The sequence below is a fragment of the Boleophthalmus pectinirostris genome, unplaced genomic scaffold (genome assembly GCF_026225935.1).
Source record: "Boleophthalmus pectinirostris isolate CB_2022bp ecotype Guang Dong unplaced genomic scaffold, ASM2622593v1 HiC_scaffold_2826, whole genome shotgun sequence".
Classification (NCBI taxonomy): Eukaryota; Metazoa; Chordata; class Actinopteri; order Gobiiformes; family Gobiidae; genus Boleophthalmus; species Boleophthalmus pectinirostris.
This window is the reverse complement of record NW_026571291.1, coordinates 1,190,296-1,206,033: the sequence shown is the minus strand read 5'-3', so window position 1 is coordinate 1,206,033 and position 15,738 is coordinate 1,190,296. Positions and strand designations below refer to the sequence as shown.

At 43.8% G+C, this 15,738-nt stretch overlaps 1 protein-coding gene across 1 annotated transcript in view; it reads left to right on the top strand.

Moving 5' to 3' along the window:
• npr2 (natriuretic peptide receptor 2) overlaps window positions 1-15,738 on the top strand; it is a 204,274-nt gene that overhangs the window by 121,200 nt on the left and 67,336 nt on the right. Inside the window, 2 exon segments of the mRNA XM_055160010.1 lie at window positions 3,110-3,184; window positions 4,461-4,538. Of these exon segments, the coding sequence (XP_055015985.1) occupies window positions 3,110-3,184; window positions 4,461-4,538 (153 nt within the window).

Genomic DNA, 15,738 nt, shown 5'->3' with positions numbered 1-15,738 from the left:
GAACCAACCACATCCTGAAAATTCTTGTTTGTTTTCTTCAAATTGTCTGTTGAGCCCAAATCTCCATGAATAAGAAACTGTTTTTACTGTAGAGAAGAAAAGACCAGGAAATTTGAACATAAGATGTTTAGTTTTATCTGCTAAAAGAAAATAAAAAGCGCAAACTTTTCTTGAACATATTCAAATTATTACTGACAGAGAAATGATTTTTATATGAGATCACTGCTGCTTTAAATTATGCTCAATGTTTAGACCTGGTTTAGTCCTGGTTTTAGACCTGGTTTGTTCCTGGTTTTAGTCCTGGATTTAGACCTGGTTTAGTCCTAGTCCTGGTTTAGACCTGGTTTCCTGGTTTTAGTCCTGGTTTAGTCCTGGTTTAGTTCCTGGTTTAGTCCTGGTTTCCTGAGACCTGGTTTAGTCCTGGTTTAGACCTCCTGGTTTAGTCCTGGTTTAGCCCAACAGGTGAAAACAGGAAAATCCCTCTGTGTAATCCATTTATTTCAACAAAGTAACTGTAATCCAATTCCCACTCACTGAAACAGTAACTGTAACTGATTACAGTTACTCATAATTTGTACTCTGATTACTTAACTCTGGTACATGTAATCTGTTACTCCACAACACTGTTTATGAGACGTTTTAATCCGTGCTGAACTTGGAGGAAAACACTGGGGGTCGTTCAGATTGTTCTCGACGTAAACTCAACTCAACTCTACTTTTTTATTTTTTATTTTTTATTTTTTTGTTCTTTGTGTCTGTCTGTTGTTTGGACGGACGTGCAGGGATGTGATTGGTTGAGGTGTAAAAGTCTGTGATTGGTTGGCAGGAGCAGGTTTTCACTTGTTTACGTTGAGTGGAAATGGAGCCGAACGATGAAAACACGTCGACATTTGGAGTTTTGGATGAAAATGTGTGTTGTGGTTCTGCAGCGGCCGACCTGAGTCTGAGCGACTGACTGGAGGTTTGAGAGGAAACGTGAGATCGATGCAACTGTTAAAAACATTTCAGGTGTAAGTTTTGCTGCGTGATGTGTCCTCAAGTGCTCCTCAAGTCAAGTCCTCCTCAAGTCAAGTCCTCCCTCAAGTCAAGTCCTCCTCAAGTCAAGTCCTCCCTCAAGTCAAGTCCTCCTCAAGTCAAGTCCTCCCTCAAGTCAAGTCCTCCCTCAAGTCAAGTCCTCCCTCAAGTCAAGTCTCCCTCAAGTCTCCCTCAAGTCAAGTCCTCCCTCAAGTCAAGTCCTCCTCAAGTCAAGTCCTCCCTCAAGTCAAGTCTCCCTCCCAAGTCAAGTCAAGTCTCTCAAGTCAAGTCCTCCTCAAGTCAAGTCCTCCCTCAAGTCAAGTCTCCTCCAAGTCAAGTCAAGTCCTCCCTCAAAGTCAAGTCCTCAATCAAGTCCTCAAGTCAAGTCCTCCTCAAGTCAAGTCCTCCCTCAAGTCAAGTCTTCCCTCGAGTCCTCCTGGTCCCTCTGCTCAGACCCACGCTGGCCCACTGCACGGCTCCGTCTGCGAGCGCCTGTGCATGCACGTGCACTTCTCACAAGGCACACTCACAAGTCACTCTCACATCACTGCACACAAGTGCACACTCACATCCTGCACTCTCACAAGTGCACTGCACTGTCACATGCACTCTCACATGCACTCTCACATGCACTCTCACATGCACTGTCACATGCACTGTCACATGCACTCTCACATGCACTCTCACATGCACTGTCACATGCACTGTCACATGCACTCTCACATGCACTCTCACATGCACTGTCACATGCACTCTCACATGCACTCTCACATGCACTCTCACATGCACTGTCACATGCACTCTCACATGCACTCTCACATGCACTCTCACATGCACTCTCACATGCACTCTCACATGCACTCTCATGGCCAGGCTCACATGCACTCTCACATGCACTGTCACATGCACTCTCACATGCACTCTCATGTGCACTCTCACATGCACTCTCACATGCACTCTCACATGCACTGTCACATGCACTCTCACATGCACTGTCACATGCACTCTCACATGCACTCTCACGTGCACTCTCACATGCACTCTCACATGCACTCTCACATGCACTCTCACATGCACTCTCACATGCACTCTCACATGCACTGTCACATGCACTCTCACATGCACTCTCACGTGCACTCTCACATGCACTCTCACATGCACTCTCATGGCCAGGCTCACGTGCACTCTCACAGGCACGCTCACGTGCACTCTCACATGCACTCTCACATGCACTGTCACATGCACTCTCACATGCACTCTCATGGCCAGGCTCACGTGCACTCTCACAGGCACGCTCACGTGCACTGTCACATGCACTCTCACATGCACTGTCACGTGCACTATCACATGCACTCTCACGTGCACTCTCACATGCACTGTCACATGCACTCTCACGTGCACGTTCACAGGCGCCCTCACGTGCACGTTCACAGGCGCCCTCACGTGCACGTTCACAGGCGCCCTCACGTGCACGCTCACAGGCGCCCTCACGTGCACACCCGCTCACAGGCCGGAGCAGGAGAATGTGTTTTCCAGCCTAATAGATTTTCCAGCGGGTGGTGGTTCGGTGCCAGAGCGAGTGTGAGGAGTGTGAGGAGTGTGAGGAGTGTGAGGAGTGTGAGGAGTGTGAGGGGGAGAACAGCTCCACAGGCTCCAAGACTCACTCACGTCTGCACACAGGCTCCTGGAACATCTGAACCACCAACAAAAGCCTTTATACTTTACACTGGAGGAACAAAGAGTCTGGGGAAGGTGCAGAGAGGCTGAGGAGGCTCATGGTTCTGCTGCTGTGAGAGGATCTGTAGATTGACTGTTTGAGATGCAGAAGCGACAGGTGCACACACTGAACCTGTCAGCGCTCGGTGGTGTGATCTGCACCTGTCCACCGCCGCGTGTGATGATATTTACACCAATAAAGAAGCGAGCGGACGTCTGTAACATGAGTGAAATAAAACATGAGAAATAAAACACTTTCTTTGTGTGTAACTGTCAGAACATCTCCTTTATTTTGTTTTTATCTGAGACTTTGTTCATACCTGCTCCATGTTTTCTATAGGATCTAACCTGTTCTTTCGTTTCTGCTCGTGTCGTGCAGAGAGGCTCCAGCTACGGCTCCCTGATCACGGCTCACGGGAAGTACCAGCTCTTCGCTAAAACCGGCTATTTTAAGGTAAGTCCTGACATCCTCCCACACACTCTCTCCCTCACACACTCTCTCCCTCACACACTCTCTCCCTCACACACTCTCTCCCACTCACACACTCTCTCCCTCACACACTCTCTCCCTCACACACTCTCTCCCTCTCTCCCCCACACACTCTCTCCCTCACACACTCTCTCCCTCACACACTCTCTCCCTCACACACTCTCTCCCTCACACACTCTCTCCCTCACACACTCTCTCCGTCTCTCTCTCTCTCTCTCTCTCTCTCTGCCCCCTTCACTCCTCCTCGCCTTCATTCTTCTCTCTCCTTCATTCTTTCCTTCATTCTTTGCTTCCATTTGTCTCTCCGTCGCTCCGTGGCTCTGTGGCTCCGTCAGGGGGCAGAAGCTCGCGCTGAGCACACACACACACACACACACACACACACACACACACACATCTGCATTACAAAAGAACTCAGAGTTCTACCTTTTTATTCCAAACATTTGTGGTGTGAAAAAACTCGAGCAGAAAAATCCACTGACGGGATGAGAACAGCTCCACACACACACACACACACACACACACTGTCACACACACACACACGCACACATAGACACACAAACTCAGGCACACACACATACACGCACACACACACACCCCCCAACTCACACATGCACAACACGCAAACTTACGCAGACACACACACATACAAACACACACATACAAACACACACGCACACACACAGACACACAGATACACACAAACACACACACGCACAAACTCACGCACACACACAGACACACACACAGATACACACAAACACACAAACACACAAACACACACACACACACACGTCCGTCCCGTTCATTTTAATGAAGCAGCAAACAGGTTTTGTTCACTCGTCGACACCTCAGACTCTCGCTGCTGTTTCTGTTTGTCATATTTTTATCGACTCAACCTGCAGCTCCACTTTACAAACTCCACCAGCACATTTGACTTCTGCAAATAAATGTTTTAAAAGATAGTTGTTGTTAGGGATTTTTATGGTCCAAGAACCAATTTTTGTTTATATATATGTATATATATATATATATATATATATATATATATATATATATATATATATATATATATATATATATATATATATATATATATATATATATATATATATATATATATATATATATATATATATATAATATATATATATATAATGTATATTTTAAAAAAAAAAAAATGGTTGTTTTCTGGACTGACGTGTCGTGTGTCATATGTCGTGTGTCGTGTGTCGTGCAGGGGAACCTGGTGGCCATCAAACACCTGAACAAGAAGAGGATCGAGCTGACCAGACAAGTTCTGATGGAGCTCAAACATGTAAGTGAATCATCTGCTCCTCTGACCCTCTCCTCTGCTCCTCTGACCTTCTCCTCTGCTCCTCTGACCTTCTCCTCTGCTCCTCTGACCTTCTCCTCTGCTCCTCTGACCTTCTCCTCTGCTCCTCTGACCTTCTCCTCTGCTCCTGACCTTCTCCTCTGCTCCGTCTGACCTTCTCCTCTGCTCCTCTGACCCTCTCTGCTCCTCTGACCCTTCCTCTGCTCCTCTGACCTTCTCCTCTGCTCCTCTGACCTTCTCCTCTGCTCCTCTGACCTTCTCCTCTGCTCCTCTGACCTTCTCCTCTGCTCCTCTGACCCTTCTCCTCTGCTCCTCTGACCTTCTCCTCTGCACCTCCTCTGACCTTCTCCTCTGCTCCTCTGACCTTCTCCTCTGTTCCTCTGACCTTCTCCTCTGCATCTTCTGAGCCTTTCCACGACTGTTTTATTTTACTGAAAGCCTTATAAACCCAGACTGTGTGTTCTGAGTTGGATGTAAATCTGTATTGAGCGCGTTCATCGAGCCACAGAGGAGGTAAACATCGCAGCACATAAATGAATGAAAACTCAACACATCAATTTATGGAAACGGGTGCGTTGGAGGAGAGGGAGCGGCCCGAGAACACGGAGAAAAACCCCACCGTCTTAACTGCAAATTGTGAAATTCATAAACTTAATAAACAAAGAAACAGCCTCACTCAAGCACTTCACGTTCAAATGGTAAATCTGATGTGTATTTATCTGTATTAATGAGAACTGGAGAGTTGTTTTGTTTCAACTGCAGCTGCTGAAAACATAATTTCAACTAAAAACTATTACAAACACAGAGACGTGCTTGTATAGTTTATTACATAGATGATTAATTACGTTTATTTGTTAAAGCCCTATTCACATGGGATTAGTTTGACCTATGGACCTTTGGAGATTTCTAATAATACAAGCATCACGAATCTCAGACTTCTGGTCATCGTGCAATTCACACTGGGAAGGATTTTCTGAAAAAGTGAGCATCAAACCTCCATGTTTGTTTTCCCAGTGGGATGTGTCTATTGACAAAGTCGATCTTTTCAAGTCTTTTGAACCATATCACTTTTGTTTCTGGTTCTGATATTGTCATATTTTAGTTTTGGGATTCAGACATCGTAATTGTTGTGGTTGTTGGATCCTAAACAGCGGAAAACAACTCGAGAAATGTGTTTGTGAACTTCATAAATGCAAAAGTGAATCAGATGTGTGTGACTCAAACCTCTGTTCAAACTGTTTCTCTTCCCAACAGAATTGAAAAATAGTGAAAGGTGAAGGTGATGGGCAGGATTGATCCACAGGAAGAACCAAAAAGGAAACATTTGTCTGACTAAGAAATCATCCTGAGTTTACAGAGAACATTTTGTATGTGGAGCAACAACAAAACAAAATCCCGTTTGTTAATGTAGAGGAGCAGAAGACAAACAGACTGAGCTGCACTTTCTTGTTCTTGTGGTTTTACAGAAACATCACGTCTTGGTCTCTTTGCAGTGGAAGGTGTTTCTTGGTGAACAGTTGGAGCCTTTCACTTTGGCGTTGACTTTTTAAATTCGTAACCGAGGTTGAGCGAAGGATCGAGATTTTGTTTTGTCGTCGCTCCACATACAAAATGTTCTCTGTAAACTCAGGATGATTTCTTAGTCAGACAAATGTTTCCTTTTTGGTTCTTCCTGTGGATCAATCCTGCCCATCACCTTCACCTTTCACTATTTTTCAATTCCGTTGGGAAGAGAAACAGTTTGAACAGAGGTTTGAGTCACACACATCTGATTCACTTTTGTATTTGGGTCTGGTCAAGTGGTAACGGAGGGAAACAGGGTCAGATTTTTGACATTCAAATGTCTCTTATTCAGAAACTAGAGGAACTATTGAAATAAGTAAAGTATCAGAATGTAGGAAAGAGTTACACTCCAACAGGGTCAAGTTAAACCTGTGATATTCTTTCAAGTTCAAGACAAAAAATGTAAAAACTCATGTCGGTAACGGAGGGAATGAAATATGCAGCACTTTTTGGGCAATAAATCCAAACAGTGATAACTCTTGGTTCTCACTTACATATCCTTAACAAACTGGTTTGAATATTTGCTTCATATAGTTTTCTACCATATGGTACAAGATTAGGTTGAAAAACCTCTGACTTTTTGACTCATGAGATTTTTTATTAAGAAAGTTCATGGTAACGGAGGGAAAAGTAACGGAGGGAAAATTGTACAAACAAGTAGAAGGTGCAGGATTTTACATCATTTGTCGCTTTTTTCTTCTGAATACTTTAATATTACTTCAAAATGAAAGGAAACTATTTCTATAAAATATGTCAGTCCTTCCAAGCAAATTTTTATCATTTTAAATAAAAAAAAAAAATCATGTCCCTTCATCAACAGTTCAAAGATGGAATAACACAAGATATGATGAAATACATCCATTTATTTACATGATTTTTGGGTCTTTGAAATTTGGGAAATAATTTTTGTTCCATGTTTCATACATGGTCTGTTTAAAACATATGGAACTTTAGAACCAAAAATGGTACAGAAAAAAAGGTCAACAGTTTGATAAACTAGAGTACATATGTATCTGTTCAATACATTTTTATATCAGATGAATTAACTTGAATCTTTTGCCTTGCTGTTTACTTCTGCTGGACTGGGCCCATTTATGGAGTTCGCACACAAATTTCTTGAGTCGTTTTCCGCTGTTTGGATCCAACAACCACAACAATGACGATGTCCGAATCCCAAAACTAAAATATGACAATATCAGAACCAGAAACAAAAGTGATATGGTTCAAAAGACTTGAAAAGATCGACTTTGTCAACAGACACGTCCCACTGGGAAAACAAACATGGAGGTTTGACGTTCACTTTTTGGGAGGATCTGAATGACCGGAAGTTCAAAATTCGTGATCCATGTATTCTGGAGGAAAACTGAGATCTTAATCCAATGTGAATGTGTCATGTCTATAATTTGTAAAGTAAAAATTTCGTCTCAAAGTACTCCTGTCTTTCTCCAAACACAGACGTCCGGTGACACTCGTCTTGTGTGAATCTGCGTCTCAGTGTTTGTTGTTGAAATTGTGACTTTTCTTTCTCTTTCTTTTCTTTCCACGTTCTTTTCTCTTTCAGTCTCAGTCAGTGTCAGTAAAATCAAGTCATTTACGGACTTCGTTAATTAACACAGAGACGGGCGGTAATTTGCAAATTACCAGACGTCCCCAGGTTCTACTCATCCCAGTTTAGTCCTGCTTGAGTCCTGGTTTGGTCTTGGCTTGGTCCTGGTCTAACCGTGTTTTAGTCTTGGTCTAACACTGGGGTAGTCCTGCTTGAGTCCTGCTATAGTCCTGGTCTAGTTCTGGTGTAGTCTTGATCTGGTCCTGGTCTTACCCTGATGTAGTCCTGGTTTAGTCCTGATGTAGTCCTGGTCTAACTCTGGTGTAGTCTGGTTTAGTCTGGGTCTAGTCATGGTCTTGGTCTAACCGTGTTTTAGTCTTAGTCTAACCCTGGTTTAATTCTGGTGTAGTCTTGGTTTAGTACTGGCTTAGTCCTGGTCTAACCCGGGTCTAGTCATGGTTTAGTCTTGGTGTGGTCCTGGTTTAACCGTGTTTTAGTCTTGATTTAACCCTGGTCTAGTCCTGGTCTTACCCTGATGTAGTCCTAGTTTAGTCCTGATGTAGTCCCCGTCTAACTCTCATTTAGTCCTGGTCTAATTCTTGTGTAGTCCTGGTTTAGTCTGGGTCTAGTCCTGGTTTGGTCTTGGCATGGTCCTGGTCTACCCGTGTTTTAGTCCTGGTCTAATTCTTGTGTAGTCCTGGTTTAGTCTGGGTCTAGTCGTGGTCCTGGTCTAACCGTGTTTTAGTCTTGGTGTAACCCTGGTCTAACTCTGGTTTAGTCCTGGTGTGGTCCTGGTTTAGATCTGGTTTAGACCTGGTTTAGGTGTCAGACCTGGTTTAGACCTGGTTTAGTCCTGATTTAATCCTGGTTTAGATCTGGTTTAGACCTGGTTTAGTCCTGGTTTAATCCTGGTTTAGACCTGGTTTAGACCTGGTTTAGTCCTGGTTCAGTCCTGGTGTTGTCCTGGTTTCACCCTGGTTCATTAGTCGTGGTTTGACCTCGTCACATTGATCACATTTTCCCTGCGGTTTTTAGTGACACTGTTTAAAAAAAACCCACAGTAAACCAGGACTAAACCAGGACTAAACCAGGACTAAACCAGGACTGAACCAGGACTAAACCAGGTCTAAACCAGGACTAAACCAGGACAAAACCAGGACTAAACCAAGACTGAACCACCCAAAACCTGTTCTCCTCCTCCTCTCTCCTCTCCTCTCGTTCTTCCTCTCACTCTCCTCTCCTCCTCCTCTCTCCTCTTCCTCTCCTCCTCCTCTCCTCCTCTTCCTCTCTCCTCCTCTCCTCCTCTTCCTCCTCTTCCTCCTCTCCTCCTCCTCTCCTCCTCTCCTCCTCTCTCCTCTCTCTCCTCTCCTCCTCTCCTCTCTTCTTCCTCTCCTCCTCCTCTCCTCCCTCCTCCTCTCGTTTCTTCCTCTCCTCCTCCTCTTCCTCCTCCTCTCCTCCCTCCTCTCCTCCTCCTCTCGTTCTTCCTCTCCTCCTCCTCTCCTCCTCCTCTCGTTCTTCCTCTCCTCCTCTCCTCCTCTCGTTCTTCCTCTCCTCCTCCTCTCGGTCCTGGTGCACTGGGGGAGTTTGGGTCCGACCGCAGCAGTTTCCACTCGGGACCACAGGAAGTCAGTGTAAACGCTCCCACATGCTCCTGTCTGCACCAGATAATGAAGACACATCAAGACCGAACCAGGACTAAACCTGGACTAAACCAGGACTAAACTAAACCTGGACTAAACCTAAACCAGGACTAAAACCAGGACTAAACCTGGACCGAAAACCAGGACTAAACCTGGACCGAACCAGGACTAAACCTGGACCGGGTAAACCTAAAACCACTAAACCAGGACTAAACCGGAAACCAGGACTAAACCAGACTAAACCAGGAAACCAGGACTAAACCAGGACTAAACCAGGACTAAACCAGGACTAAACCTGGACTAAACCAGGTCTAAACCAGGACTAAACCAGGACTAAACCAGGTCTAAACCAGGACTAAACCAGGGACTAAACCAGGTAAACCAGGACCAGGACTAAACCAGGACTAAACCAGGACTAAACCAGACTAAACCAGGAGGACTAAACCAAGGTCTAAACCAGGACTAAACCAGGTTTAAACTAAACCAGGACCAAACCAGGGCTAAACCAGGACAACACTAAGTTTTCAAATCAGGATTAAAACAGCACTATAGCAGGGTTAAACCAGGACTTAACCTGGACTTAAACCAGGGTCAGATCAGGACCAGACCAGGACCAGGGTCAGACCAGGACCAGGGTCAGACCAGGACTACACCAGGACTAAACCAGGGTCAGACCAGGACTGTAACAGGGCAAAGCAGGTGAAAATGAGACCTGAAATGGAAAGAATTTTAAAAACGTATCCCAGAATTTAACAAGAACTAAACCCAGACTAAACCCGGACTGAACCCGGACTGATCCAGGACTAAACCCGGACTGAACCCAGGCGAGGGGCGGGACGCTGTCGGACTCGCTGAGAGACTCTTTACAGACGGGACATTTGGGTCTGACTTTTATACTCGTGTCTTTATCATGAGTTCTGCTCTTTGCCCAAACACCGACGCGGAGCCAAGTCCAGCGGCTCCTCGAGCTCCGACGCCAAACGCTGCAGGTGCAAATACTTTTCACACAGCCCAGTGGTTCACAAATACTGCTGTTGTGTCCTTTGGCAAGACACTCCACCCGCCTTGCCTAGAGTGAATGTGATACGGGCGTGTGTGTGAAGACTGTGGATAAAGAAGTAGTAGTAGTAGTTGTAGTAGTAGTTGTAGTAGTAGTTGTAGTAGTACAAAAGTCATCAGAAAAGTTCAAGATTGAGTTTTAAAACATGTTTTTTTTTGTTTTTTTGCAAGTTCAGTCCAAAAGCCGATGTTCAGTCCGTTTTTAGTTCTGTCTCGGAGTAGATCATGAGTCCGTATATCGTATTTGTTATTTTGAATTTCAATTTAGAAAAACGAAAAACGGGAAAACAGTTTATTTCATTTTTCCGTTTTAGTGTCGAACAAAAAAACAGATTTCAACCTCGATTTCCAATATTTAATTTAACGTTTATTTCAAATAACATCAAAAAACAGTCGGTGCCCATTTCAATTTTAATATTTTATTCTGTCTTTTTTATGAAGTTTTGCTGCTGGAAGAATTCACCTGAAAAATTGTTGGAGTTTTGTGGACAAACATGTTGTTTTCTTTTATATCGACGCGTTTACTTTCGCTTCTTTAGAAAGTCGTTGTTGATCCATGACGAGAAACAGGAAAATAAACCAGAGAGAATAAAATATCAACATTAAAAAATATACAGAGAAACTTGAAATAAAATTAAATATTGAAGGTAGAAGTTAACAATAATGGTCCATGTACCTTTTGTTCTTTTCAATTTCAGTTAAAAACAAAAAACAATGAAATAAGAAAACAGTTATTTCATTTTTCCATTTTAGTGTCAAACAAAAAAAAAAAAAAAAAAAAGATTTCGACCTCTGTTTACAATATTTAATTTAAAGTTAATTTCAAATAACACCAATCAAAAAACAGTGTCGGTGCATTTTTTTATTCTGATATTTGATTCTCTCTGGTTTATTTGCCCCTGAAGTTTTGCTGCTGAAAGAATTTACCTGATAAATCGTTGCATTTTTGTGGACAAACATGTCGTCTTCTCTTAGAGCAAAGCGTTTACTTTTGCTTCTTAGAAAGTCGTTGTTGATCGAAGACGAGAAACAGGAAGCAGCGATAAACTTTGTTCACTGAACTGAACTTTTGGGGAAAATAAACCAGAGGGAATAAAATATCAAAATAGAAAAATGTACCGAGACTGTTTTTTGAATGGTGTTATTTGAAATAAACATTAAATATCGGAAATCGAGGTCGAAATCTGTTTTTTTTTTTTGACACTAAAACGGAAAATTAAAAAGCGGAAATGAAATAACAAACTGTTTTTCCCGTTTTATTGTTTTTGTTTGTTATTGTAATGGTCCATGTAACATTTGTTCTTTTCAATTTCAATTAAGAACGAAAAAAAATAAAATGGGAAAACAGTTTGTTATTTCATTTTTCCGTTTTAGTGTCAAATAAAAAAAAAAAAAAAAACAGATTTCGACCTCTATTCCCAATATTTATTTTAAAGTTTATTTCAAATTACACCAGTCATGTAGCTCTCAGAATCTGTGGCTCTTGGTGGTTCTTCGTGTGTGAAAATCTCATGGACGTCGAGCGTTTTCTTTTCACACATGAGAAACTGCTTCACTCACAAGTGTTTTCTCTGTCGCACAAATAAACACAATGAAACTACACTAAGCTTCATTTTCACTTTTATGTAATGGACCAAAACAAAACATCGTCATGTGCTCGTGGAGAGTCCGTCGTTTATCATCACCGCTGATCCAGAATGAGTGAGAACGCGTCCAAACACATGTCGGATATTTTCCTCCCTGTTTCTTACCCCACGCAGTTAAACGTCTCTCCAGTCTGGTCACTACACTCACACTAGAGTTTGTACTGAGGAACAGACTCGATACTCACATCGATTCTGATACCACAATGATAATAAAAACATTAATTCTGTCTGTAATCCCTCGTATGTTCGTTCTGATCCAGCTCAAGATCGTTCTAAAGCTGTTCAGGAAACGTTCATTTCTGTGCTGCAAATGGGACTTTTTAGTGTCAAAACCTGCGAAAAATGAGGATCTAGTTTTAGGCCCCGTCCACACTAGTTTGTATTTAAGTCGTTTTCATTGTAGATACAGTGTTCGTTCACACTAATCTGATGGAAACAATCTGGTGCCTTCAGCTCCCACGAATTCATCTGAGTCTGATCACCGTGTGGACGCCTGAAAACACTGATACTCTGATGTAGGAGCTCGAGTCACGTCCTTATTGGACCACGTCACTGTGACTCGCTCCTTCCTGATTCTCTGGGTTCGTGACATTGATCATGTGATGATATTGCAGAAAATAGTTGTAACAGAGCAGCAAGCAAAACTACTTGCGAGTACACGGTTCACGAAAAGACTGTTTTTACGCTCGCCATCTTCCTTAGCGCAAAACGTTTCAGGCAGTTTCGCGTTAAAGGGTGAAGTATAGTTCTATAGGTCTGTGTATACGATCTGCAGATGTTTAACATGAACCATCTCCAACACGACAGAAACACAGAACAGACTCACCATCAGCAGAACACCCCTCTGTCACAGAAAGAACACTCATATTTCACTGAGTCGTGTCCTTTAGTCTGACAGAAACTGAACCACATCAGACACAAGGAAAGGGCTGTTTTTATGAGCACTTAGTTTATGCAAATGAGTCATGTGGTTTTAAAAGTTTTGTTTCTGTAAAATGTAAACAAATGTGCTCAAAGCTGTGTGGATAGTGAAGACTTACAGACACTGAAGCAACGTACAGTATGTGGACGCAAATTGTTTTCGATACAGTGATACGTTTCAGTATAAACATAACCTTAGTATTAGAACAGAAAGTTTCCCTTACAGGAAAATGTAAAAATGGATAAGGTACAAACCCGAGGCTTCGTCTATGCCCATTTCAGACCGTCATGCTGGTTGAAACGCGTTGGCGTCCCTTCATGTAATAAAGGACTTTTAATATACTCAGTCGGAGCATCGGGTTTGTACCTTAGCCATTTTTACATTTTCCTGTAAGGGTAATTTTCTGTTCTAAGACCACTGTCTAAACCCTCGTAGAGCAGCTGTACTGTTACTTTATAAGACCCAGTGAAGTGCTCTACCTCTCTTGATTTATCTAACCTTAGTATTGTTCAGTATTTGATTTTCATTTCGGTGCTTTTGTCATCTTCTAAATCAGGGGTGCTCAATACGTCGATCGCGATCTACCAGTCGATGGCCAAGGTCGTGTGGGTAGATCGTCGTGTCTCGTCTCGGACTCGCGTTTGGACTCAGTCTTGTCTCTCACTCGAGGTCTGACACTCAACAAGTGTGATCATATTTCATTCCGGCCGCTGCTGTTGGTAATAAACTTGTAGCGGGTGCAGGAGCGTGTGGGGCGTCTCAGTGCAGCCTGTGCGCTCATTTGAAACCCGCGGAGACTCTACGGCGCATCACAAACACACACGCTCCCTATGCACGGCTCGTCTGCGACAGCGTGTGCCCTCGTGTACCAGCGTGCATCACAGGGCAGGTTCAACTTCCTAAACATCCTACCTGTTCATCTGCCTCACGTCAGCACGCCGCCCCTCGCCTTTTCACGCTCTCGCTCCTTCCTGCGTACAGCCAACACAAGCCCCTCCCACAGTGCGGCTGATTAGAAGAACAAGACCAAACGTGAAGAAAAAACCAGTCTAAATTTGTGTTCCAGTGTTGGCACAAAGCAGGTCTACAGCATAGAGCGGATCTACAGAACAGACCTACTGCCACATTTGGCTGAAGTTTGTCTAACAAAAGTGACAAATGCATCTGTGTTTGTCACGATGTGCGTTTGGTTTGGTAAACGTGCAGAGGCTGGTAAATATCACTGCAAAACCAGAAAAGAATGAAACTCCAGTTTGGAACTTTAAAAAACAGGTTTAAAAATCTTCCTTCACTTTTTTCACAGTTTTGTGTAAAGTGCCAGAGGAAGTTCTCTTAAAGGTTGTATGGAGTATTTTTTTTATTGTCAATGAAAGTTTAAAATACCATTACAGAGACCCAGCAGCTTTGTAATTATAATGACCAAAAAAAAAAAGAATGAAAATCTATCAACTGTGGACGTAGTGAGGACAGATAAACATCAGCCAATAGAAAACGAGGCTCCCTCATTTTCTATTGGCTGTTAGGTTGTCAATCAAACTCCCTAGTGTAACTGAGTCGTCGGCGCGCGGGGATTACGTGGTTTATGCAGCGGTTCTTAGAGGCTTTTTCAAACTGTAGTTTCCTCGCATTTCGCACAAAGTTTGTCGCGATGGCGGACGAGAATCCACGACCAGTTCGCCGCAAAAGAAAGTCAGTTTTTGAGGTCGCTGAAAGAAGAAGAGAAGGAGAAAAGGAGCGAAGACAAACTGAGGTGGTTCTTGGAGATCCCTTCCACCGATGGTGCGACTGAAACAGACGAAGGGTCTAAAAACTGATGCGTCGGTCGCTAAATTACCTCTAGACAGGAAACTTCAACAGTAATTCTGAACGCGCACAAGGACTGTCGCTGTATTTCTCTTCCCTTAAAAAAATCCTCTATACAACCTTTAAAGAAGGGGTTCTCAAACTGTGGGTGAGGGTCCAAAAAAGGGGCACAGAGTGTTTCAGTGCAGTTTGCTTGGCTTTGTATGAGGTAGATCATTTTGTAAGTAGCTCGCATGCTGAAAAAGCGTAAGCACCCCTGATCTATATGTATGACACTTCTTTATGACATGCTGCAGGTTTTGCAAGTGCGACTCTGCTCCTCCACATTTGTTACTGGGATCTTTGAGATTCAATTCACGACATTTGCTTTAAATTGGACTGGTCCAGTTGTCCGTTCTTCTGCCGTGTGTGTAAATGCAGTGAGGCCGAGGTGTGGAGACTCCTGTCCACAGCCAGAGTAAATGGTAACACGTCTGCCTGGCTCTGCGTCGCGGGGGTGTAGTGGGTGGAGGGGGGTGTTGTGGATGGGGTGAGGGGGTGATTTTCCATGTCGCTCGCCCTCCCGTTGGCCCTCGGTCTCTCCCTCCTCCACCTGCCCGGCCCCTCCCTCCTCAGGGACAAACACTGGCTCTTTCAGACCCCCCCCCCCGTCCCCCGTCCACCCCTGTGCCCTGAGCAGGAATGCGCCCCACACCTACACACTGTAAATATAGACCTTCTGATGGGATCCTGCCAGAAACGCCAAAAAAGAGCAGGTTAAAATAAGCAGCGGGAGCACAGAGCCGAGCCAGATGAGGCGCGTTTGCCATCAGGGCCAAGCCACGTTCTTCTACCTGATTTTCTCCGAGTATCTGAGCAAACTGTGTCTCGTTTCCGTACGGATCTATTGTAGGAGCCGCTCTCGAGGTCAAAATCAGTTCACCGCGTCCTGTCTGCGTCAGCTTCACCGTCACCGTCAAACGCCGCTCTGGTCTCTGATGCTGCGTTCAGACGACAGTGTCAA